General features: G+C 47.7%; 1 protein-coding gene across 5 annotated transcripts; it reads right to left on the bottom strand.

The window, feature by feature from the left end:
• Positions 1-354: 354 nt before the first annotated feature.
• Positions 355-25,703, bottom strand: SERPINB6 (serpin family B member 6). Of its 5 annotated transcripts, none has more exons than XM_033216059.1 (7): positions 25,042-25,703; positions 11,816-11,990; positions 7,803-7,949; positions 6,890-7,007; positions 5,348-5,490; positions 1,107-1,262; positions 355-892 (listed from the first exon to the last, which is right to left on the bottom strand). In XM_033216059.1, the coding sequence occupies exons 2-7, from the start codon at positions 11,978-11,980 to the stop codon at positions 491-493; spliced, it is 1,131 nt and encodes a 376-aa protein (XP_033071950.1). In that variant the 5' UTR covers positions 11,981-11,990; positions 25,042-25,703; the 3' UTR covers positions 355-490. The 5 variants fall into 5 exon arrangements, with proteins under 5 accessions (XP_033071950.1, XP_033071948.1, XP_033071952.1 ...); XM_033216057.1 differs by having other exon boundaries at positions 24,644-25,703; XM_033216061.1 differs by lacking the exon at positions 25,042-25,703 and adding an exon at positions 24,775-24,939.
• Between the last annotated feature and the right edge of the window lie 1,261 nt (positions 25,704-26,964).

The raw sequence follows: 26,964 nt of genomic DNA on the forward strand, positions 1-26,964 counted from the left end.
TGCAGGCTTCCGGAGAGCTTGTGGCAGTTTTGGAATTGAGCTCCCCGCACCTCCTGGCAGCACCCTATTTCACCCCATTCTCTCCCTAGAAGTGGGATGAGACTCCACTACTGAGTAGAGGAGACAGAGAAGCACCATTTATCTTCTTGAGCCCAGGAAGAGTCGCACCACCGCCCTCACGGGCATGCCCACAGTGAAGTCGTGGGGTCCCCATGGCTGTGGGGGTGGGCAACACCTTCCCCCGGCAGGGGTGAGCTAAGCGGTCACTGCCGCCCCTAACATGACCCAGACCCAGAGCAGCAATTTCAGATCCTAGGAAACATCTCCCACGCGGACACACAAACACGCAGAGTAAATGCGGCATCCCACCATTGGGCCCTTTATTTCTGAACTGCCACCACAGCACGGTAAGGCCACTTGGGTTGCAGGCACACTGTGGAGTGTCAGGGGACAGAGAGGAGAGGGGCTGCACACAGAGACCGCCCCGTCCTCAGGGAGAGGAAAAGCGGCCGCAGAAGAGAATCCCGTTGGTCTTGCTGTGCTGGATGAAGAAAAGGAAGGGGTGGTCGGCGCAGAAGCGGGGGACGAATCGGGCGCACCGCATCATCATGATGGCAGCTGTGGCGGCTGCAGCCTCCGTGCCTTCCTCGTTGACCTCCACAAAGGACTTGTGCACGACCTTGGACAGAGACAGCTCTGTCTTGGACATTCCAGAGAAGTCTGCCTTGCCCAGCTCGAAGGCGTCGGTCATGCCCAGGCTGCACAGGACGCTCTCCATGTCGTAGCTTTCCTCCAGTTTAAACCGAGGGAGGGACACTTCCACCTTCTCTTCATCCATCATGTCCAGCCTCGTCCATTCGACAAACTTCTCGTAAGTGAGTTCTTTCTCCACCTAGAGGGAGACAGTTGAAGACTTTAAGACCTAGGGTGCTGCTGCCCACCAGGGCCCTGTGCAGTGCTGCGGATGCCAGACACCAGTGGCAGCGTGGCTATGGTCAGCAGCGGTCTGGTGTTCAATGGCTGACCGCGAAGTGGGGAAAGCAGCCACGGGAGACACCCGCGAGCGGCTCCCTCGCTAGCACGCCTCACTCACAGCTTAGTGTTACCGTTCTCAAGTCGGTGGTCTCGTCCGGAAGCATGATGATCATATTCAGTTCCTTGCCAACATACGGAAGCACCAAGATTTGGGTAAATATTTCTCCTATATAGGTCTTCTTAAAAGTAGACTGCATAAACATCATTTGCACAGGTTTCTCCTCATTCTACAAAGAAAACAGATAAACATTAAGTTGAAACAAGACCCCACTGACACACGGGACAAATTCGTCGGAGCCGGCCACTCTCTGTAGGGAGAAATGCAGCTCGGCTTCTCCCCAGCTTCCAGAACACACGGCAGCACCTTCCCTGCTGTCTTCATTACCGCAACCTCCAGAAACCGGGGTGCCTGGGGCCCAACCCCGACACGTCTTTCCTCTCATTGATCTCACTCAGCCTCATGACTTGAAGCACAATATCATACCAAATTTACCCCCAGCCTGGGCCTCTGCCCTGTCCTTGGGACTCCTGCATTTTACTGCCCACCTGACACCTACATTTGGACATAGAAGAAACTCCCGATGCCACCTGTCATGTGGCGCTCCGTAGATCCTTCAGGTCAGCTCTGTCTACTACAACTCTGCCCATCTCAGCTAGGGCAGCATCCCCGTCCAGTGGCCAAAAGCCTCGAGTGCCCTGACTCCTGTCTTTCTCTCGCACCCTGTGTCTGACTCACTGGCAAATTATATTGGCTCTACCTCGAAAATATAACCAAAATCTGACCTGTTCCTTCTGCCTCTGCTGCTGCCAGCCTAGCCCTGGAATATTGTGATAATATGATTGTGACTGTTCCCGGCACAGCGGCCAGAGGGACCAGGTAGAACCTAAGTCAGATCACATGGTTCTTTGGCAGGACACTCTTCCCTGGCTCCCCGTTTACCCAGAGCAGGAGCTGAAAGTCCCTAAAACGACCTGGAACTGTGATAGCTCATCTCTCTTTAATCACTAACAAGATGTACGAGGGCTTTGTTTGACTACAGGTAACAGAAACCCCAGGTCACCATGGTTTAGCTCCTAGGAGCTCAACCCAGTTTCCTCTCCCTTTGTTTATCTGCTACAGTCACAGAGGCCTCCTCACTGCACCGACAGCAAACCCGGTTCATCTCATCTCTGCGCAGTAAGCTTGTCCTCCAATACCTGGAGTGAACTTCTGCCTCTTTATGGTCTTTGTTCAAAAATCACCTTGGCAGAGAAGCTGGCCTTGATCATCTTACCTGACACTACACCCCCAGCCCCAAAACAGCTTCCTATCCCCTCCCTTGGTATACCTCTGTAGTATTTACCACTGTCTAATACACTTCTATTTTCTTATTTATGCTTGCTGTCTCTCCCCCAAGAAAGCATGCGCTTCACCAAGGCAGGCATGCTTTGCTAGTTGTGTGCATGGCTGAAAAATACCTAGCACCATGCCTGATGCACAGAAGACACTCAGTCAGGTTGGGCATGGTGGCTCATGCCTGTAATCCCACCACTTTGGGAGGCCAAGGCAGACGGATCACCTAAGGTCAGGAGTTCGAGACCAGCCTGGCCAACATGGTGAAACCCCACCTCTACTAAAAATACAAAAATTAGCTGGGTGTGGTGGTGCATGCCTGTAATCCCAGCTACTCGGGAGGCTGAGGTAGGAGAATCACTTGAACCTGGGAGGCAGAGGTTGCAGTGACCCAAGATTGCACCACTGCACTCCAGCCTGGGAGACAGACCGAGATTCCATCTCAAAAAAATAAATAAATAAATAAAATAAGGCGCTCAGTCAACCTCTGCTGAATAGATGATAAATGCATAAATGAATTAATGAGCTGGGATGCTGAAAAGGCCAGGCAAAATATACACATCTCACCAGAAAAAACTGCACTGGTCACCAACCCCAGCCAGCCAATGAGAAAGACTGGAGGCCAGGAACCACACCCCATCCAACAATCCTCCTCATTTCCTGACTCCAAGCTGCTCCTGTGAGTTGAGTAAATACCCTGCAATAGGCACAGTCAAAGATGCTGTATGGTTCCCAGTCTCTGGTGTAGCACATTCTTCTGTGTTAAATGGAACAATCAAAATACACTGCAGTGGCAGCTTTCTGCTTTCATCTGGTAGAGGCTCACCTGGGCTGGCCCTTAGCCTTTGGCTAGAGCAGTCTCCTGGGCCTCGGTGGCCCCACTCATTTTCTTGGCCAGCAGTAGGCATGTTTTTTCCATAACTGACCAGACAGGAACTATTTTCTGGTTTGTGGCTACATATACCGTCTCTGTCACAACGAGTCAACTGCTGTTACAGGATGAAATAAGTAAGTAAATAAGCATGGGCCAGTCACGGTGGCTCACGCCTGTAATCCCAGCACTTTGGGAGGCCGGTGCAGGTGGATCACCTGAGGTCAGGAGTTCGAGACCAATCTGACCAACATGGTGAAACCCCATCTCTACTAAAAATGCAAAAATTAGCTGGGCATGGTGGTGCACACCTGTAATCCCAGCTACTCAAGAGGCTGTGGCAGGAGAATCCCTGAACCTGGGAGTGGAGGCTGCAGTGATCCGAGATCGTACCATTGCACTCCAGCCAGGGCAACAAGAGATAAACTCTGTCTTGGAAAAATAAAAGTAAAAAAAACAATAAAAAATAAAATAAAATAAAATAAGCATGGCTGTGTTTCAACAAACCTTTGAAAAAACATAGGTAGTGGCCTGGCTTTGCTGTAGGCTGAAGTTTGCTGACCCCTGCCTTCAGTAACTCCTCCCTGCACCGCTTCAGGCTCCAAAGCCTCCAATCTTGTAATATAAAAAGATCTAACCTTAGTGACTCAATGATTCACTAAATACACAATTATGTAGACAAGTTCCATTTTATATAGAAGTAAATGAAATTAAGAATCTGTGTCAACTCAAAATCTGTTCCCTTGGAGGTACACTCAATACTGCAGCCCCTTCCTTCATCCTTCTTCACTGCAGAGCTCAGAAAGCCTGACAGGATTCCACATCTCCCCAAACCCACGAGACCTATAGTTCTGGCCTACACCATATAGAAAGAAGCTTTCCCTTCCTGAAAGGCAGAACCGCCCAGGCGAAGGTTTAGGCTCTCCTCCCCTTGCTCCTCCCCCTCCCTGCCACCTGGACTGCTGAAGCCAGTTGAGCCATCTTGTGACCATGAGGAAGAAGACCACATGCTGAGGATGGCCGAGCCAGCTCCCCAGGATCATCGGCTGGTGCCAGACCAGCCCAGGTCTCACCTGCCTCCAGACCTCCTGGTAGGGGAGATGAGCTCCCAGGAGCTAAACCATGGTGAACTGTGGTTTCTGTTACCTGTAGTCAAACAAAGCCTTTGTACATCTTGTTAATGATTAAAGAGAGAAATAATTTTGCCAGGGGAAAATAGGACAGCTCATTTCAGAACAAAAGTTTGAAAGAAAATAATTCTTTCTGAATTGCGAGGAAAACAGACAATGAAAATAAATTTCTTGAGAAACTGAAGGCTCAAGTTCAAGTTAGCCTGGAAGACCTAACTGTGGCCAATGATCAAGAATACACTGTAATTAATATATTCTGTCTACTCTGTCTATGTTCAAAAATTTCTATAGTGAAAGACCAACAAAACGAGAGACAATAAAGCGGATTCAGTGAGAGGAAGATAAAGGACCACCAGCAAATGACATCTTCCAAGCTGGAGGTGGTTAATCTCCGTGTCTATCTACATGTTTGGTTTGGTTGTTTTAAAACAAAAATCTGTACTTATCCTTACTATCAAGAGAGGCCTGAATATCACTCACTGGTTCGGCATTTACTAGGCACCAGCTACGTGTCTGGCACTTGTCAGACATCCTCCCTGCTCAGCCTCAATTCAGCAGGGCGAGTCGTTCCGCCCCTGCAGTGTGGCACGGCGGCCAGCAGGAGGCGCGGTAGCGGCGCGGAGGAGCCGTGTGCAGCGCGGCGGGAGGGCTGGCCCGGGGCTTCCCGGGACGCCGCCGGAAAGAAAGGAGTGTGTAGGTCCGGAGGAGAACGACGCTAGAGACCAGGGGGAAATGTCCGCTGGAAGACGGCACACCATGGCCGGAGTCTGAGCTTTAAGACCTTGATGGAGCCTGAGGGCTGCAGCTTCAGACTTGCCCTGTAGGTGGCAGGGCGGATGCCAGGAGCCAGGGACAGGCGGCCCCCCATGGATGGCAAACGGAGGGGCAGGGGCGGAAAGGTCGCATGCAGGCCCTCCGCAGGCGGGCTCCGAATCCGAGACGCTCCGAGAGTCGCCCCCGTCACGGCACCTTACTCGCCTTGCTGACTTTAAACGGCCTCTCCTCGGTGTTCTCCTTGTCAAACTGCTCATTCCAGTTTCCTTTGAAATAGACAGCATTCACCAGAACCAGCCTTGTCAGTGGATCCACTGAGCCCGGAGACAGCAACTCCGCAATTTTACCTGAGCAGAGAATTAAAGACCGAGTTAGACAGGAGCGGCTGTTGATCCCGGACACACCGGGCTTCGGCTGGGGCCTTGTTCAGCAGTCAAGTGCACGGATAGAGTTCCACTACCCCCCCAAATACAAAGGGATACGTGTCCTGAAAGCAAAGCAACAAAAACTTCTGATAAGAAAAACATCATCGTTTGAATAAAACACACAAAGTGAACAAATACATGTTAATTATGCAGGATGAGTTCATAACACATGAGATAGGAAGCAGTCGTGGGTGCCTATGACTTAAAGACAGGAAGTTAAAGGATTGTCAAAAAGGTGGGCAGTCAGAAGATGTTCTTTATAAGCTTAAAGAACAGGTTAGGCCAGGCACAGTGGCTCACACCTGTAATTCCAGCACTTTGGGAGGCTGAGGTGTGAGGATCACTTGAGACCAGGAGTTTGAGACCAGCCTGGACAACATAGTGAGGCCTCATCTCTTTAAAAAAAATTATTAAAATTAGCTGGGCATGGTGGTGCTACCCATAGTCCCAATTACTTGGGAGACTGAAGCAGGAGGACTGCTTGAGCCCAAGAATTGAGGCTGTAATCCCAGCACTTCGGGAGGCCAAGGCGGGCGGATAACGAGGTGAAGAGATTGAGATCATCCTGGCCAACATGGTGAAACCCCGTCTCTACTAAAAATACAAAAATTAGCCAGGCATGATGGCACACGCCTGTGATCCCAGCTACTTGGGAGGCTGAGACAGGAGAATCGCTTGAACCTGGGAGGCAGAGGTTGCAGTGAGCTGAGATCGCACCATTGGACTCCAGCCTGGGCAATAAGAGCAAAACTCCATCTCAAAGAAAAAAAAAGAAAAAGAACTGAGGCTGCAGTGAGCTGTGATTGTGGCACTGCACTCCAGCCTGGGTGACAGAGGGAGACCCTGTCTCAAAAAAAAAAAAAAAAAGTTTAAATTAAGAACTGTAGATAGACCACGGCATGACCCGGTGTCCCATAGCAATGCGTGAAAACTGTAGACCGTACTACCCAAGAGGGAGGCAGCTTGAGATCCATACTGAATCTTCTGTGTTACTTATGAAAGGGAAAACTATATTAACATGAACCCCCTCCTCAAAATTAAAATGGGGATTGGTCCAGAAGAGGGGAACCAAATACTGAAAGGCATCACGGGTACACTGAGGACGCAGGGAGAAGCCAGAGAGAACAGCACACATTGAGCATTTCCAAAATGTCAAATAATGGCAACTGATTTCAGAAGCAGATTGTTTAAGTTTGCAGTTATTCAGAGAAAAAAAAAATCATTCCTCTTTACAGTCTTGTGAAGATTGTGAAGTCTTGTGAAGGAACTGACAATAAAATAGTTAAGATGCTGTTACAAGTAGAAAGCAATACATTGTCACCTTCTGTCTTTCCCGCTACCCAGGAGTTGATGTGTTTTCTGGACTTCTCTGCGGCGCTGATGAAGTCAAGCTCCTCCATCTCTGCTTGGTAGAATTTTTGGCAGGAATCTCTAAAACACTAGGATAGACAGAGTGACATAACTGCCTGGCTACAAAAATGATGAACACCAATGGCCTCCTTCTTCATTGCACCAAATCAGAAAATCTATAATTTTATGATTGACATATATAATTTACAAATAAATATGAGGACTTAACCTGAAATACAACTTCCTAGCTTTAGCTATATTTAATCCTAGCTTAAAAACTAAGTCAAGGTCAGGTACTGTGGCCCACACCTGTAATCCCAGCACTTTGGGAGGCCGAGGCAGGTGGATCATGTGAGCTCAGGAGTTCGAGACCAGCCTGGCCAACATGGCGAAAGCCTGTCTCTACTAAAAATACAAAAATTAGCCGTGTATGGTGGCGGGCACCTGTAATCCCAGCTACTCAGGAGGCTGAGGCAGGAGAATCACTTGAACCCAGGAGGCAGAGGTTGCAGTAAGCTGAGATCATTCCACTGCACTCCAGCCTGGGCAGCAGAGCGAAACTCTGACTCAGAAAAAAAAAAACCTAAGTTGAATCAGTCTCTGAATATCAAACAAACTTCACCAACTGCTGGATCCTTTAAGGGAGCAGCCATGCATCAAGGAGCTGCCTGACAAATGCTGACAAGACAGTTCAAAAGCATGAAGTAGACCCACCTTACTGAAATGCAGAGAATTTAAAACATATTGGCACGTGAAAAGAAACAAATTACAAAAGCCTACGTATGGCATAGTGGCATTTAGAGCCACACGCTTCCTGCTGGACCCCAGCCCCCACCACCTGGCCACCTTTCTTTCTTTAGTGAATAACAGCAAGTATGACTTACTGAGAGGAAATCACAAGACTTTTCCCCAAAGAGCCTGTTGGCCGTCCTAAGCAAGTACTGCGTGCCAGTCTTGTTCACTTCGGTGAGAAGAGACTGGAAGCCCTGGTGGATGTCTCCACCACTGCCACTTTTATTGAAAGAAAGTACCTGAAATCAAAACCAGAATGAAAACACATCATTCCTGTATGATCTGACTTCAGGAAATGAGGCAACCCCAAACTCAGCCTAACAACCATCCAGACCCTTACTACTGCTTAAAAGATCCATCCAAGGCCAGGCACGGTGGCTCACACCTGTAATCCCAGCACTTTGGGAGGCCAAGGTGGGCGGATCACCTGAGGTCAGGAGTTTGAGACCAGCCTGGCCAACAAGGCGAAACCCCATCTCTACTAAATATACAAAAATGAGCCGGGCCTGGTGGTGCATGCCTGTAATCCCAGCTACTCGGGAAGCTAAGGAAGGAGAATCGCTTGAACCAGGGAGGCAGAGGTTGCAGTGAGCTGAGATCGTGCCACTGCACTCCAGCCTGACAACAGAGTGAGATTCCCTCTCAAAAAAAAAAAAAAAAAAAAAGATCCATCAGATTAAAGGCCAGAAAGGTCTTGAAAGCCCCTCCCTGTACCCTGTCAGTGCTGGCATGACCTGCAATGCCTCCACAAACCCAGGCTCCTGATGCTCAGTACTTGGAGTCTGGTGGCAAACAAGGGTGCCAAGCAGACCTCCCATCTACACAAACGCAGGCCGCTGCTGACGTCAGAAGGGGCAGGCTCCCTCCTGCCCGTGGGTCTGGAATGGCCCTGTCACTGGCTCTGACTAATGATACAGTAGGTAGAATTCAGTAGAAGTGATGCTGTTCCAGGCCTAGGCCCTGTTTAAAAGGCCTGGCAGCTGCCATGTTCACTCTCTTGTACCCTGGCCGCCATGAAAGAAGGAAGTCCAAGCTATCCTGCCGAAGGCCACGTGGAAAGCCCTGGAGAAAGCGCCACTACCTGTTACCTGTGGGGAGAGTTGCTGGAAGAACCAAGGCCTGCAGCCGGGCGCGGGGCTCACACCTGCAATCCCAGCACCTGGGGAGGCCGAGGCCGGCGGATCACCTGAGGTCGGGAGTTTGAGACCAGCCTGACCAACATGGAGAAACCCATCTCTACTAAAAATACAAAATTAGCCTGGCGTGGTAGTGCATGCCTGTAATCCCAGCTACTCGGGAGGCTGAGGCAGAAGAATCGCTTGAACCCAGGAGGCAGAGGTTGCAGTGAGCCGAGATCACACCATTGCGCCCCAGCCTGGGCAACAAGAGCAAAACTCTGCCTCAAAAAAAAAAGAATCGAGGTCTCAGGGGTGAGAGGCCTTCTTGAACCTTCCAGGCCAGGTGTCCACTGAAACAGCTGCACGAGTGACCCGCACTGCTTCCTGGGAGCAGTGCTACCCACTCAGGCCACAGAATCTGAGAAATAATCAATCATTGTTATTTCCAGCCACTGAGTTTGGGATGGTTTGTTTTGTGGCAACAGGTGACACATGTAGCCATCCAGAAGTGGAATTCTGCCATGACCAAAACCTAAAACATGTGGCCCTGGCCTTGGACCCAGGCAGCTGGCAGAGGCTGGAGGGACAGGACGAAATGACTCCTGGGGGCTGGAGAAAGGGGGCTGTGTGTGTACCAGCTGAAGAAGTGGAAAGAAGTCACCTGCAGTGACAGGGAGGATGGGGTGTCTTCCCTGTGAACTCCAGCATCTGGCTAAGTGGTCCAGGATGAACCTGGCTTCTTTTTGCTGCCTAGGATAACACATGGGAAGAGAAAGATGAAAAGAAGGAACTGTTCCATTTTCAAGCAGAATTTAAAGGAACTATTTCCAATCCAGGATGTGCTAGGTGGAGAATAAAAATGTTTCTTCTTCCCAGCCTCTCCAGCTGGCAAAAGATTCTAAAAGAGATGGCCTCAGGGCAAAGATCAAATCTCAGACACTGGCCTCAAGGGTGAGGTCCAAATCCACTTGGTTAAACCTTAGAAGATTCAGGCAGCGTCTTACAGACCCTCTGGCAGGCTCTCCCGTGGCACCCTGACTCCCAACCCAACACAGAGCACGCAGGATGGGGGTGCGGGGCGGGGGGGGCTTTTGTCCAGGGAAGCGGAATTTTAAGTTGATAGAAATCCCACAGTGGTTTTCAAGCACTTGTAACAGCTTGGACTAAACGGGAGAGACAGCTCAAAGCGCAGGGAGGCCTCTGGGCACCCACGTTCTACAGGTGGGAGGTAGGCTGGGAGTGCAGCAAGCATGGGCCATTTCTTACAGAACAGGAAAGGAGCTGCCAAGAGCGACACCAGGACACAGAGGGCAGAGCATGGCCAGGGCAGCCGCGGACGAGAGGACAATTCCCGGAAGCTGCAGTGGAGGCTCATCAAGGCTCATTGAGGAACGCCCTGCACCCAGGGCTGAGGGGTGGACAATACGTGCCCGGCTGGGCTTGGGAATTGCCACTGTTCAGTGATGGCCGCATGCCTCCCACACCTACTGTGATGGGCTGCATGTGTCCCCCCAAAATTTACACACTGAGGTCCCAACTCCAGTGTCTCAGAATGGAACTGCATTTGCAGAGAGGGCCTTTACAGGGGGGATTAAGGTAACGAGGCCATTAGGTTGGGCTTTAATCCAATAGGACTCATCTCCTTATAAAAAGAGGAGATGGCCGGGCGCGGTGGCTCACGCCTGTAATCCCAGCACTTTGGGAGGCCGAGACGGGCGGATCACGAGGTCAGTAGATCGAGACCATCCTGGCTAACACGGTGAAACCCCGTCTCTACTAAAAAAATATATATATACAAAAAATTAGCCGGGCGAGATGGCGGGCGCCTGTAGTCCCAGCTACTCAGGAGGCTGAGGCAGGAGAATGGCATAAACCCGGGAGGCGGAGCTTGCAGTGAGCTGAGATCCGGCCACTGCACTCCAGCCTGGGAGACAGAGCGAGACTCCGTCTCAAAAAAAAATAAATAAATAAAAAATAAAAAAAAAAAATAAAAAGAGGAGATGAGGACACACACACACAGAGATGATCACGTGAGGACACAGGGAGAAAACGGTGTCTACAAGCCGAGGAGAGCGGCTGCAGGAAAAACCAACCCTGCCCACACCTGGATCTCAGACTCCCAGGGAACCACCAGGTCCAGAGGGCAGACCACAGCAGTTATGGGTGGCCCCAACCAGCCACGTCTCCGGTGTGCACACCCTCGCTCAGCCCTCAGACGCAGAGATGCGCCTGCCTTTAGCACTGGGGCCTTGGCAAGCAGGACACACGTGGAGGCTTGATAGGCACTTGTTTCAAGCCTGTCTTCTGGGAGTACTTCCTCTCAGAACCCAGCCGCCTGGCTCACGGGAGCCCAGGCAACCCTGCTGAAGGAAGCATGTGGAAGGCCCCAGTGGAGAAGGCCACAGAGAAGACGCCCCAGCACCCTACTGAGCCCCCGCTGACGTAGCCCCACAAGGGACCCACCCAGTGCCAAGTGGTGCAGAAGCACCACCCAATCCACCCGGATTCAACAACCAGGAAAGCTGCTGAGCTGGGAGAGCTGGTTACACAACCACAAATAACCAGAACACTACTGCAAACATGCTTAGCTCACAAATGCCATTTTAAGAAGGCTTTACACGCAAACGAGAAAATAAAGACTCCTAACAACCAAAAACCAGATGACAGCACCCAAAGATCATCACAGGACTCAACCTGAACCTTGTGACTTTACAACCATCTACAAACTCATGAACAAGCTAAGCCATGTGATGATGAAATCATTCATTCCTCTGAATCGGGCACCCCCTCTCCACCCCAATGGGTCAGTCAGGGTATTGTCCCCAGGGTGCTCCAGCATGGGCGGCATGCCCTTCCCTGCACACTCTCCATCCACACCCTGCAATACTACACAGTCAAGCGTCTCCAGCAATCCCTTTGGGATTTGGAATGTGGAGGACCAGCTCACTTGACAGTTAATAGCACCCGTGGCTGCCCTGAAGCTGTACCTGGGCCATCTGTGCAGCGGTGTCTCCCTTTGCCCCCATGTAGACCATGGCCAGGGCACAGGACATGCTCATGGGTGAGAAAAACACATTCTTCGAGTTGTCTTTACCCAGCGTTTTCAAAAGGTTTAAGGCAAAGGTGCCATTTGCTTCTGCGAGAACATCCATGATGGCAGACCTGGAACAAGATTTAAAATCAGAATCACATAAGCACAGCTTCCACGGGACTGCATCTCACACGCCTTACTGATAGTCACCGCCGACGCTGTGGTTCAGCGGGCAAACAGAAACTCACACACAACTCTGGGCGTTTCTTTTTAGGACCCTCCAAATTATTGTGTGTGTTGCTAATGTTACGTGTGGAAAACGAAAGAGTTGTATGTGTAGCGCGGCCCTGTTTTATGAGGACTCCTCCCTGCACGCCTGCCCGTACACGGAGAAAGTGTGGGAGGAGGCACCCTTTCCTGGAGTCACTTTCTTGGGGTGGAATTACAGAAGGCTATTGGCTTTTGCTTCTATGTTTGTATTCTTTGGTGTGTTTTGTGGGCTTAAATGTACTGTTTTAATTTGAAAAATATTCAAAATGACAAATTCACTGACAGTTACACAAGAAAAGATGGCCAAATGTTTTTACAATGAAAGAGAGAACCCCATTTCAGGGTAACAAGAGCCTTAAAATAAAAGACGATCAATCAAGCCACATACAAAGATGCGTGAAAGCCTCTCAAATGCCTCCTGACCCTTGGATCTCCTTCTAGGAAATCCCTGCAGGTGGCAAAGCCCCAGTCTTAGACCAGGCTTGGGGACCTCCTGCTGCCACAAGCCAGGCCTTCCTGCTCCTGAATTCACAGCACACTCAGGACACCACCTTGCCTCCCGGGCTATAGGGGCATGCCCATCTCCACCTTCGAGACAGGCTCAGGGGTCGGGTCAGGCTGCACACGTCTCTCTAGCCCTGCCGTGCAGGGTCCAGAGCAGGAACACAGCTGGATAGTCAGGGCGGGGGAGCTGGGGTACCTTCAGGCAAGTCGGAATCACAGAATCACAACGTGTTAAAGCCCAATAAGCCCTTAGAGAGACCTACCATCAATGCCCCTCTGCACTAGAGAGAAGGTGAAGTTGACAGAAGTGAAGCTAAGTAGCCGGGCTTGAAACGCAGGGCCAATGCCCTGTCTGGGCTACTGCTCAAGAAGAATCTGCAGAATCAGGTGAGAGGACAGGGGCAGGTAAGGACCCCACAGGCAGTCAGGTTGGGGAACAGGGGACGCGGGAATACAGGGATGCGGGGCCTGCCTGCTCTGACACAGTTCTCAAATGTTTACCAAATGCATATGTCCCACTCGGAGAATGCCAGCATTCTAAGACAGTCCCAGTGACTCACTTGAGCAGTGAGTGGGAACCCACAGAACAAGGAAGGGGAGAAGCTGGGGCAGATATTTCCTGGAGCAGATGGGAGAGGGAAGGAGGTGCCTACTGAAGGCCCTGTGAGAAGATGCTGAGTGAACCAGTTCTCCACCATGCATGCCTTTACATTCACAGCTGGGGCTGGCTGAACGAGTGTCCCAAAGATACCAGGTTCCTAATCCCTGGGACCTGTGAATGCCTCTTACATGGCAAAAGGGACCATGCGGCATGATTAAATTCAGGCTCTCGAGATGGGAGATTATCCTGGAGTGTTCCAGTTGGCCCTAAATGTAACCACAGGTATCCTTCTAAGAGGGAGGCGGGGGAGATCTCACGGGAAAAAGCAATGCAAAGAATAAAGCAAAATGCCCCTCTGAAGATGAAGATGAAGGGGCCTGAAGCCAAGGAGTGCAAGGACCGCAGCTGCAGTAGCTGGAAAGGCAAGGACGGTCCTCTGGAGGAGCCTGGCCCCGTGAAACCTGTTTCCAACCTCCAACCTCAGAACTCTGGGAGAATAAACACGTGCTGTTTAGCCACGAATCCGTGGTCATTTGTTACAGCAGCCACGGGAAACCAAGACAATAGCTAATACACCTGATACAGCTTGTTTGCTGTGCTTCTTTAAATAGTTTGTTTTCAAACTCTTCTTTATTCATTACAGAGAATACTTGGGGCACTGGGCACTCCTGGCTTGCCAAGCCTTTCCAAACGTGTTTTAAGATTACTAATTTCTAATAAAAGGACAATAGAATGTACATATTACTAAAATTCTCCTGAATATAAGGGAGTCTTTGATGATACATAAATAAATCCAGGATTCTGCAGAGCCCTGGGAACATCAATATAAACAAAAGTAGCCGGGCGCGGTGGCTCAAGCCTGTAATCCCAGCACTTTGGGAGGCCGAGACGGGCAGATCACGAGGTCAGGAGATCGAGACCATCCTGGCTAACACAGTGAAATCCCGTCTCTACTAAAAAAATACAAAAAATTAGCCGGGCGAGGTGGTGGGCGCCTGTAGTCCCAGCTACTTGGGAGGCTGAGGCAGGAGAATGGCGTGAACCTGGGAGGAGGAGCTTGCAGTGAGCTGAGATCCGGCCACTGCACTGCAGCCTGGGCGACAGAGCAAGACTCCGTCTCAAAAAAAAAAAAAAGTAGCCATTACACGGAACTGAAGCAACATTGGGCCTATTTTTGGTTCTTTGGATTCTAGATCACAAGAACTGCCCACTTATCAACTTGAAGAGAAACAATTGGTAAAACAGGGAAACTTCTAGGTTAAGAATAAGAAAAGAGAAGGTGACCCAAAGCAAGAAGCACAGCCTGTGAAGTCTGTGTCTCAGGACTCAAAGCCAGAGAATACCCTGACACGTGGGGTCTTCCCTGGCCTGGGGACATGGACTTCTGTCTTTGTCCCCAAGAGGACTCAGCCCACGTGGAGAGGCTGCCAGGTGAGATGGCTCCTCCATGAACCAAAACAAAAAGACAGAGGTAAGTACCAGGTCAGCTGGCCAGGGAAAGGTCCCACATGCTCCCCCAACCCATCTAAGACTATTCTACCATCAACACACATTTTCCCCTCAAATGCTGAAGGACTCTTACACTTTTTTTTTTTTTTTTTTTTCTGTAGGGACAAGGTTCTTGCCATCTTGCCTAGGCTGCTCTCGAATGCCTGGCCTCAAGTGATCTTCCTGCCTCAGCCTCCCAAGGTGCTGAGATTACAGCCATGCACCATGCCCAGCTTAAAGGACTTTTAATTCAAATGGAAATGTCCACCTAAGAAAGGCAAATAATAAAACACTCCATCTCTGGCAATATCCCTGCGAATCTGTTTCAGGCACTGACCTGTATCAGTAAGTTCAACAAGGCAAAGCCACTCTTGTCTGAAGACACGCCCACTGGGGAGGAGCCTGTCCGGCCAGCCCAGGTTACACCATCTGGGGCAGAGAAGTCAGCGCACATGGGTTTCACCGTGTCAGGGGATTTAATTTGAAATAATGAACTGCAGAAACCAAACCAGGATATTCAGAGATGGCACAAGTCAGGAGGGAGACAGGGTCTCTAGTCCTGGCTCTGGTACCCTGGGCAAATCACTTGACTTCTGCTATCGGTTCCCTCTCTGTATGAGGAAAAGCATATACCAGATCATCTGGGTTCCCTTCCATCTCTAACATTCAATAATTGTTAATACTAAGTGCAGAAAGAAGAGCAAAAATGTAGCTCAATTTTCAAAGCCTACAATGAGGTCAGTCATGATATTCCATTTCTTAGTTGAAAACACTGCTTACAGCCGTGAAAGGTAAAATTCTATCTATGCCTTACATAAAAATTGCTGAGCAAAAAAGAAACAAGAAGTCCAGGATGTCCTAGAGATGTAGTTTTCTTAGCAGAAACTATGTTAATCATTAAATAACTGAATACCCTACTCCTGATAAATACCCTTCCACCAAACAGCAAGCGGTGCTACCCGTGCTTCCTCAACCACGTCAGAACTACCTACTTCAGCAGCCACCAGCACAGCTGATGACAAAACATTAGTCCCTTAGTTCCCCAAACAGGAACAAGAGAAAAATATCTGTCGTCCCCTCCTTGTGTAACTTTGTTCAGATAGTTCTGGCAAAGGCAAATACAACTCATGAAACATAATGAGAAAGGAGATTGTCAGAAAGGAGACAAAATGAGCAGAGTTAGCAAACAATTTGATGATCTACCTGAAAAGCAGCCAGAATCAGTAAAATACTCTTAAAGCTAAAAAATAATGGAGTAAACTAGGGTTCAAAAAAATTGGAAAAACAGACCCAGTAGAAACACGTGCAAAGGACATTCATGATTCTACCCCCAAAAAAGAAAGACAATAGCTAATAATTATATTTAAAAGTTTCAACTTCAGAAAAAAAGATTCCACTTTTTTGATGTATACTATGTGCCAGGTCCACACGGAAAGATGCTTACCCTCTGACATAGCTGCTGAGAACACCTGTGTTTTACAAGCAAAGAAATTGGGCCTTAGATCTTTAAGTATTTTGTCTCCAGAGGACCCATGGCTACAACGGCAGAATGAGGGCTGGAAGCCAGGACTGCATGGCTCTGCAGTTCACTCTCTTAACACAATGGTGCACGGCCTTCCCAAAAAGCAATGGTGGAGAGTCAATTAAAGATGCCTTTTCAAACCATGAACCTTGCAAATACAAAAACAATTCATGCTAATACTAACAAAGACAGGCAATGCTTCTCACACCATGCAAGTAAAACGGAGGCAGCAGGGACAGGGCTTGGCCCATACTCACTCCCGTATTTTCCATACATCCCCCATGCCATCACACCTGCCCACCGTGAGACCACGCAAACCAGGGAAGGAAACAAGATAAGCCACGTTCCACCCCAAATCTTACCCAAGGGAGGTACCCAGGAGAATGACGATCCTGACCTCTTGCCTTGCTCTGTTACTAAAATCCTCTCCTCAGGGCCTCATCTGCCATGCCCTGATCATGACACATCTGTGCTAATATGATGTTTCACGGTGTCTGCCACTAGCGTGTGTAATGCTGCTGACACACTTCATGACTATTCACGTCACCCTAAAACACCAGGAATACCTGTCCCGAGGGCCAGCCCGGGAACTCTTGCCCTTGTGCCGCTGCCCTCCTGCTCCAGCATAAGCCCCATAAAGTCTCGTCTGGGACACTTTCTCTGCCTCATGTCAATTTCCATTGCATGAGAATCTAAGAATCCATGATCAGTAACAATACTTTAAATTGGTACACCAGTATTTCCTGAGTATAATTTAGAATCACGTAAAAAATAAAAGTAAAATACAATAAAATGAAGGAAGAAAAGAAAACGTCATGAAAACATTCATACTATCTGAACTAAAAATTCCACTTTTAGGAATTTCACTGAAGGTAAAACTCACAGGTTTGGTACCTAATAAAACATTATGTACAACATTATGGGATATAAATAGGGATATTCATAATAAAAATCACAGTAATGACATGGGAATATATAAGATTACATTAAAAAAAACTATACGTACAATTTAACCTTATCCATGTAAATTAGGGGAAAAGGTAAGTGTAGACATAATTTCTAGACAGAATGGGGGAAATACGATACACTAAATGTTTCTGAGTAAAGGTAATTTTTATGTTTTTATATTTTTCTGGATTTTCACATTTTCTATAGCATATCATTTCTGGAGGGGGTTGGTTAACTCTTCTTTTTATGAAATTACTATATATACATTCAGTTTAAAAATCAGGTAGTGTTAAAGAGATGTTATAAAAGATAATAAGCTCCTTCTCAGCCCTCCCACCTCCCCAGAAGCAATCGCCTCCACTGATCTTTCTTCTGGTGTTTACACCATATTTCTACATAACATGTGTATACTACTATCTTTGACCTAATAACTTTATCATGTTTTATTTTATGTATTTATTTATTTTTATTAGGGTAGGGGTCTCACTCTGTCGCCCAGGCTGGAAGGCAGTTGCATGACCACGGCTCACTGCAGCCTCAAACTCCTGGCCTCAAGCAATCCTCTAGCATCAGCCTCCTAAAGTGCTGGAACAACAGGCACCTGGTCAAATTCTAGACATTATCTATTGCCTTCCTAATCTACAGGCTGAGGGCCCGGTCCCTATCTACAGGTTTGCTTTATTATCATTAAATAGCATTCGATGCTAAGCCAAGTGGTGGGATGGGAACCCATCTCCTTTTACATGTAATGCTGATTTGCCTTATATTAATAGTGCCTTCCCCCCTTTCCTTAGTTTCCTATGTACTATGTATTTTCAAATTCTCCCCAAATGTTCTACAGGTCAGTCAAACCCTTTCAGTAATTGTTTCATATGCTTTGACACAAGGAGTAATCTACCAACTGCATTTTCCTCTCCCTCCATCTGTCACCATGCTGCTGAGAACAGGCGACTTTCATGCCAAAGAGAAATTTTCATAGACAGGGGACAAGTTTCCCTATTATAATACATGGCCAATTTATAGTTTGGCAGGCTGGTCAGACTAATTTTTTTCTCAAACACAGCACACCGCTTACAGGGCAAAGAAATTATTTTTTCTTATTTAAGTGTTGATGACATTTTAATATGTCTAATTTTTTAATGCTTTATGCAAACTTACAAATTGCACAAACCTTAGTAAACTTTTGAACTTCTACAAATCTAATAAATCAAGACATATAAATCTAGTAAGCTAGCTTCTCCTAAGACCTTCAAACAGTACAATGATTACAAAACTTATTTCTATACCTGTACTTACGTCTAGCAAAAGGTATTCATTAATATCACAGATTTAATTATTTTATCTTTGTTATATTTTCCTATTCCTTTCCTAAGGTAATAGTAATGCTTATTTTAATAGTTTCCTATGGGGAAAATTAATCTTATGGGGTTAAATCCTAAGGGACCATCCCTTTCTGTAAAAACAAAGTGGGGCTCCCTGGTTCCTGGTCTTTGAACATCACAGCTGTTTCTCAGCACAGGGCACGCACTCTTTGACGCCAAACACATCTGCTAGTTAGGGCTGCTTTGAGCTCCAATCCCGCCGTCACTGGGATTTTATAAGGCCTCAACCAAACACCAGATTTCAGTGTCTTGTAGCCTGATGTCATTCCTTAAAATGAAATATGGAGTTACTTCTATGTGAGTTGCATAGACCAGTGTTGTGCGGTATAACCTGGTCTTTTTGTTGAATGTTTAGGCCTTTAAGTTGGTGTTTACAACTACTGTGTTTGTTAGCCCAGGAAGCTGTAATAACTAAACTTTTTACATAGCAATCCTAGACATAGTGCAAACATTACTAAATTCTTTTGTGCCTTTTTAAAGCTCATCTTGCTTGCCTCATCTGAACTTATGAATGAGCTTGGGCTTTTTACAAATAATATATTTCAATTAGCTGATGTTTGCTTTCTTCTTGCTCTAATTGTCCTAACTTGGCTGGTGGGAACCTCTTTAGTTACTTTCCCTCCAAACACCCTTGGTGTGTATGCAGGGGTCCCCAACAGGTCCGTCTGTGGTCTGTTAGGAACTGGGCCACACAGCAGGAGGTGAGCAGCAGGTTGAGCAAACATTACTGCCTGAGCTCCACCTCCTGTGAGGTCCGTGGCAGCGTTAGCGTCTCATAGGAGTGTGAACCTATTGCGAACTGTGCATGTAAGCGATCTAGGTTGCAAGCTTCTTACGAGAATCGAATGCCTGATGATCTGAGATGGAACAGTTTCATCTTGAAACCATATCCCCAACGTCATCAGTGGAAAAATTGTCTTCCATGAAACCAGTCTAGTCCCTGGTGCCAAAAAGTTTGGGGACTATCGCTTTAAAGCAACAGCAAAGTCTTACCGAACTATTTTAGATTTTTCTAGTCCAAAGACTAGATATTACAGGTGCACACCACCGTACCCAGTTAATTTTTTATTTTTTTGTAGCGACGGATCTCGCTTGGTGGCCAGGGCTGGTCCCAAACTCCTGACCTCAAGCTATCTACCCACCTTGGCTTCCCAAAGTGCTCGGATTACAGGCATGAGCCACTAAGCCTAGCTTGGGAAAAAATTATAAGGCACTTGCTGATTTCCTCCAGACTGACTCTCTGTTTTCTTTTTCTGTCAAGTACAAATTTCTTAGACTGATCTCATCTGGGACTTCCCACCTTTCTCCATGCTGTGACACACATAGAAAATGATATTTGTATGTCACTTTGGGGCCAGGCTACTTACCCCAGAGGTGACTGGTGCAGAGCTCCAGCCACCCAGACTCCCCGAGTTGGAGGGATCTGTTAACCTGCCCAGGGCACAACACCCACACACAAGTTAGAAAGTTCTGCTCTGGAAGATTGAAACTGGACCCCTTCCTTATATACACCATATACAAAAATCAACTCAAGATGGATTAAAGGCTTAAATGTAAAAGCCAAAACTATAAAAACCCTGGAAGACAATCTAAGCAATATCATTCTGGACATAGGAACAGGCAAAGATTTCATGACAAAGATGCCAAATGCAATCACAACAAAAGCAAAAATTGACAAATAGGATCTAATTAAACTTAAGCAGTCCTGCACAGCAAAAGAAACTATTCACAGAGTAAACAGCCAATATACAGAATAGGAGAAAATATTCACTAACTATGCATCTGACAAAGGTCAAATATCCAGCATCTGTAAGGAACTTAAATTTACAAGGAAACAACTCCATTAAAAAGTAGGCAAAGGACATGAACAGATACTTTTCAAAAGGAGACATGCATGCAGCCAACAGGCATAAGAAAAAAGGCTCAATACCACTGATCATTAGAGAAATACAAATCAAAACCACAGTGAGATACCATCTGACGCCAGTCAGAATGGCTATTACTAAAAAGTCAAAAAATAAGAGATACTGGCAAGGTTGTGGAGAAAAGAGACCACTTATGCACTGCTGGTGGGAGTGTAAAATAGTTCAACCACTGGGGAAAGCAGTGCGGTGACTCCTCAAAGAACGAAAAACAGAACTACCATTCAATCCAGCAATCCCGTTACTGAGTACACAACCAGAGGAATAGAAATCATTCTACCATAAAGATACATGCATGCGAATGTTCACTGCAGCACTATTCACAATAGCAAAGACATGGAATCAACCTAAATGCCCATGAATGGCAGATGGGATAAAGAAATTGTGGTACATATACACCATGGAATACTATGCAACCATAAAAAAGAACGAGATCATGTGTTTTGCAGAAACATGGATGGAACTGGAGGCCATTATCCTGAGCAAACTAACACAGGGAACAGAAAACCAAATACCGCGTGTTCTCACTTATGAGTAGAAGCTAAATGATGAGAACGTGGACACAAAGAGGGGAGCAACAAACACTGGGGCCTACCAGAGGGTGGAGGGTGAAGGATGGGAGGAGGGAGAGGGACAGAAAAAAGAACTGTTGGGTACTAGGCTTAGGACCTGGGTGATGAAGTAACCTGCACACCAAACCCCTCTGAGTTTACCTATGTAACAAGCCTGCATATGTATCCCGAACCTAAAATATAGGTTTCAAAGGTTAAAAAGAAAAAAAAAAAATCATATAAATGAATGTTCTATTCTGACCTTATTCCCTCACTTACATTTTTCATCATGACATTTTATTCCATTTTGCCTTCTATGCTAATTCTTTGGATACCACAATTACAGTTTATTGAGTCTTTCGTTCCCTGTGCTGCCTATCTCTGGGGTCCTTTTGTTATGGTGACTGGTGTTTGCTTTATTTTATTTAGGTCTCTCTTTCGTACCTGGACTTTCCAAACATTCCTAACAACCCTTGGATGTCAGTACACAGTGAAGAAGAAAACACAAAACAGTGCTGGAAGCTCTGTTTACATGGACAGGACATGTCAGCTGGGAGCTTCACTGCAGTGTGCTCAAGGGATCAGTAGCTTTTCTGTCCAGGAACCAGCAAATGGGAGAACTCTTTGGTCTGGCTGCTGGTGGTGTTCTGGAAGGAGACGGGGTGGAAGCAGATGGGGGGTCGGGGGCTTCTACTGGATCTGTAATCCCTTCATGTCACCCCACTGCCTCCCCACAGTGCCTGCACGACCCTGAGTTTGAGCATTTTCATTATCACTTTGCAATAATGCATAAACATTGAACAATTAATCATAAAAAAGATTGGAGAGATCCAAATCCTAAAACGAAAGAAAAATACATCCACGTTTAAAGTTTACCACTCAAGATACTCCAAATATCAACAAATTGTAAACAATCTAGGGAGACTTTTATATTGAGGGCTTTCTCTTATCCTTTCAGCAAACGTGTGAGTAACAAGGATGCCTGTTTCACAGTCACGCTGCAAACTAAAGACCTGTCAATGGCTTTTTAAGGACCTACTTCTTTAGCTTCAGTAAATAAGATAGCTAAGTGTCCTTCATATATATATATATATATATATATATGAATACACATCTATATATGTACATAGACAAATATTTATGCAAAATTCATTACATTTCAAAATTTTAAAACTATACCTTTTAAAAATAAAAAATGATATTTAATCACAGACATAAAAACTGGATATTAAAGTCTTATTAATGAACAATTTTATGTATTTTTTTAAACAAGCCTAACAAATCTATTCTGGCATCACTTGTTTTTTCCTGTAGCATCACCAGTAACTGAGCAATGTTCACAATTGATTTTATTCAACTGATCGAGTCTTAATATTACTTTTTAGGTGTCACTATTGAATTGTGCTTCTCAACTTCCATTAAGGATGCCTTTATTTCCTACTAAATTTAACTATTTAAAGATTGGTTTAGGCCGGGCGCGGTGGCTCAAGCCTGTAATCCCAGCACTTTGGGAGGCCGAGGCGGGCGGATCACAAGGTCAGGAGATCGAGACCATCCTGGCTAACACGGTGAAACCCCGTCTCTACTAAAAAATACAAAAACTAGCCGGGCGAGGTGGCGGGTGCCTGTAGTCCCAGCTACTCGGGAGGCTGAGGCAGGAGAATGGTGTGAACCCGGGAGGCGGAGCTTGCAGTGAGCTGAGATCCTGAGATCCGGCCACTGCACTCCAGCCCGGGCGACAGAGCGAGACTCCGTCTCAAAAAAAAAAAAAAAAAAAAAAAAAAAAAAAAAAAATTGGTTTAATGGAAACTTGGATTTCCTGCCTTGTCCCTCTGTTTCCTTGTGCAGTGTATGTGTGTGTGCGTGTGTGTGTGTTGTGTGTGTGTGTGTTTAATATATCTAAGCAGTCTTAGTCTAATATATCTAATCAGTCTAATATATCTAATCAGACTAATATATCAGTCTAATAGTCTAATATATCTAACATATAAATGGGAGTTAAACATTATTATTATTTTTTTTTTTTTTGAGACGGAGTCTGGCTCTGTCGCCCAGGCTGGAGTGCAGTGGCCGGATCTCAGCTCACTGCGAGCTCCGCCTCCCGGGTTTACGCCATTCTCCTGCCTCCGCCTCCCGAGTAGCTGGGACTACAGGCACCCGCCATCTCGCCCGGCTAGTTTTTTGTATTTTTTAGTAGAGACAGGGTTTCACCGTGTTCGCTAGGATGGTCTCGATCTCCTGACCTCGTGATCCGCCCGTCTCGGCCTCCCAAAGTGCTGGGATTACAGGCTTGAGCCACCGCGCCCGGCCGGGAGTTAAACATTATTTTCAGGCCAGGTGCGGTGGCTCACATCTGTAATCCCAGCACTTTGGAAGGCTGAGGCAGGCAGATCACGAGGTCAGGAGTTTGAGACCAGCCTGGCCAGCATGGTGAAACCCCATCTCTACTAAAAATACAAAAATTAACCAGGTTGGAGCCCAGGAGGTTGAGGTTGCAGTGAGCCAAGATCGCACCACTGCACTCCAGCCTGGCAAAAAAAAAAAAAAAAATTATTTTCTTTCTTTGGATGCCTTAGCCTAATCCCAAGTGCAGTAAGCCTGGAAATGGAAGGTACGTGGTCTTCCATGGCATGTACAACATCTGCTTGGGTGCCCTTATGATTACATATATGGAAAAGAATGTTGATTCTGTTCATTCTAATTTCACTCTACCGTTACTGGTCTGTGTTAACCGTTTCATGCTGAATTGTAATAAAATGCATTGGAATTGGCCTTAACTTAACATACTTAGTTTTCATAGTCGAGTATGACCAAAGAACTTTTCTGTTTGGGTGGCACCACATCACAATGGATGCAATTACTCAAATACGGTCCTGAAATGAGAACACAAGCCATCTATGCTGATAACAGCAGTCATTGGTGTTAATCCCAGCACACATAACAGCCCCAGCAATACAAGGCCGGCCCAGGACCTTAACTAGAAGGTCACTGAACACATCAGATCTCATCTCATCAGGCCTGACCCACACCAGAAACGATGCAGGCAGCTGCAGGGCGTATCCCTGTCATTAGGCACAAGGGCATCCCAGAAAGCAAAAGTGCCCAAAAATGGACTCAGGTCCCCCCTCGCATCTGAGTATTCGGACAGCATGTGAACATTAATTATTAATTTTCTGTACCTCAGTTTTCCAAAGCCAAGCTTTAGGACCAAAAAAAAACAAGGAAGTGAGAAAATAACTTAAATGTCAATTTGTAGTTTCGTCTTTGCCTTGAAGACATCAAAGCTCGTAATAGTTTGCCTGTAGGAAGTTTAACTCAAACACAGAGCGGTAAGGAGATCCGGGCTGGTCCACACGATTGTCTCCACGGGTCTGGGCGACCTGGAAAGGACTGCAGCATTGGCCAAGCCCAGCATGGCCAGTCCAGGGAACACACGCAGGGGGCGCGGACGGCCGCGTTCGGCGCGGATCCCTCCCTCGGCCTCTCTCCGCCTCCCGCCGGGCTCCCGACACTCGGCGCCCCAAGACTGAGCACGCGCCCTCCGGGTCGCGGAGCCGGCGAGGGGTCACGGAGGCCGTGCGGCCCACGGGGGTCACCTGTGGCCCGGGAGGCTCTGCGCCGCCCCCATCCCGCGCCGGCCGCCTCTTCCGTGGGCGCTGGGCCTGTGCGCCCGGGGTCCCCGCGTCAGCGGCGTCACCGGCCGAGCTCGCGGCCACGCACGACTCACCGGCCGCGTTGCCGTCCTCTGCAGCTGCGGGGCTCCGGAAGGGAACCCAAGCCGGACGCTCGCCCGGGCTCCCGCCCCCCGGGACGGCCGGGGTCACAGCCCCGCGCGGCCACGCCCCATTCTCGGGGCTCCCGCGTGCCCCCGCGCCGTGGACCCACACGCGTTCCCGGCCCCACTCCCTCTCCCGCCCCACTCCCCTCTCCCGCCACACACGCTCGCCCCCGGCTTTCCCGACTTGGGAGCGGCAAACCCAAGCCAGACACTTACTCCAGGGCGGGGAGGGAGTGGAACGGCGGGTAGAGACGCCGGAGCCACCCCGGACCTCAAATACCCGCGGGGAGGCGGGCGGAGTCCTGGGTCGCGAGCTAGCGTCGCCCGCCCGGAGCACCGAGAGAGAGGCGGGGCGGGACGCGCGGGTCAACCCCACCCGCCTGCCGGGGGAGCCGCGCGTCCTGCCCGGAGGCCTTGACTTTGACTGTAGGTCAGGGCCCCAGCAGCGTGTTTATGGTGCCTCTATAGAGACCGAAGGCTGGCCTGGTTCCAGAAAAGGGCCAGCTCCTGATACACGGCCATTCACTGGGGAGTGCAGAACACGCATTTAAAAATGAGCCAACTAGATACAGCTCACAAAGACTTTGCTGATAAAACAGCTTGCGGCAAAGAAGCCAGCCAGGGGCCAGCGCGGGGGCTCACCCGAGTCATCCCAACACTCTGGGAGGCCGAGGCGAGCGGATCACTTGAGATCAGGAGTTCCAGACCAGCCTGGCCAACATGGCAAAACCCCGTCTCTACTAAAAATACAAAAATTAGCCGAGTGTAGTGGCGCGTGCCTGTAATCCCAGCTGCTGGGGAAGCTGAGGCAGGATAATCACTTGAACCCGGGAGGCAGAGGTTGCAGTGAGCCGAGATGGTGCCACTGCACTCCAGCCTGGTCCATCTCAAAAAAAAAAAAAAAGAAAGAAAAAAAATAGCAGACTAAAGAGCTTTTGCGAGGCGAAAGGAATAGTCAGGCAGAGTACACAGACAACCCACCGAGTGGGAGAAAATCTTCACAACCTATATACATCCGACAAAGCAGTCATATCCAGAATCTACAAGAAACTCAAATAGCAAGAAAAAAAATCCCATCAAAAAGTGGGCTGGCATGAATAGACAGTTCTCGAAAGAGTATATACAAATGGCCAACACACATATGAAAAAATGCTCCACATCACTAACGATTAGGGAAATGCAAATCAAAGCCACAATGGATACCACCTCACTCCTGCAAGAGTGGCCATAATCAAAAAGTCGAAAACTCAAAAAATAATAGACGTTAGCGTGGATTCGGTGAAAAGGGAACACCTCTACACTGCTGATGGAAATGTAAACCACCGTGGAAAACAGTGTGGAGATTCCTTAAATAACTAAAAATAGAATTACCATTTGATCCAGCAATCCCACTACTGGATATCTACCCAGAGGAAAATAAGTCAATATACAAAAAAGATACTTGCACACACATGTTAGCAGCACACTTCGCAACTGCAAAAACATGAAACCAACCCAAATGCCCATAATCAAAGAGTGGATAAAGAAACTGTGGTGTGCATATACGATGGAATGCTACTCAGCCATAAAAAGGAATGAATTAATGGCATTTGCAACCTAAATGGGATTGGAGACCATTGTTCTAAGTGAAATAACTCAGGAATGGAAAACCAAAAATTGTATGTTCTCACTCATAAGTGGGAGCTAAACTATGAGGATGCAAAGGCATAAGAACGATACAATGGACTTTGGGGGCTTGGGGGAAAGGCTGGGAAGGGAGTGAGGGATAAAAGGCTACCAATTGAGTTCAGTGTATACTGCTAAGGTGATAGATGCACCAAAATCTCACAAATCACCACAAAAGAACTTACTTGGCAGGGCACGGTGGCTCATGCCTGTAATCTCAGCACTTTGGGAGGCCAAGGTGGGCAGATCACGAGGTCAGGAGTTCGAGACCAGCCTGGCCAGCATGGTGAAACCCCATCTCTACTAAAAATACAAAAAAATTAGTCAGGCATGGTGGCGCACGCCTATAGTCCCAGCTACTGAGGAGGCTGAGGCAGGAGAATTGCTTGAACCCAGCAGGTGGAGATTGGTTGCAGTGAGCTGAGATCACGCCACTGCACTCCAACCTGGGCAACAGAGCAAGACTCCACCTCA

This window comes from Trachypithecus francoisi, unplaced genomic scaffold, assembly GCF_009764315.1.
Source record: "Trachypithecus francoisi isolate TF-2019V2 unplaced genomic scaffold, Tfra_2.0 Lachesis_group10, whole genome shotgun sequence".
In the NCBI taxonomy this organism is placed as follows: domain Eukaryota; kingdom Metazoa; phylum Chordata; class Mammalia; order Primates; family Cercopithecidae; genus Trachypithecus; species Trachypithecus francoisi.

Coding starts and splice junctions, on each gene's coding strand:
- SERPINB6 (XM_033216057.1), bottom strand. CDS start 24,675: ATGGGGGCGGCGCAGAGCCTCCCGGGCCACAG. Junction 11,991..24,643: donor CAGAGCCTCCCGGGCCACAG/GTGACCCCCGTG, acceptor ATCTTGTTCCAG/GTCTGCCATCATGGATGTTC. Junction 1,263..5,347: donor GGCCGTTTAAAGTCAGCAAG/GCGAGTAAGGTG, acceptor TTTTCTTTGTAG/AATGAGGAGAAACCTGTGCA.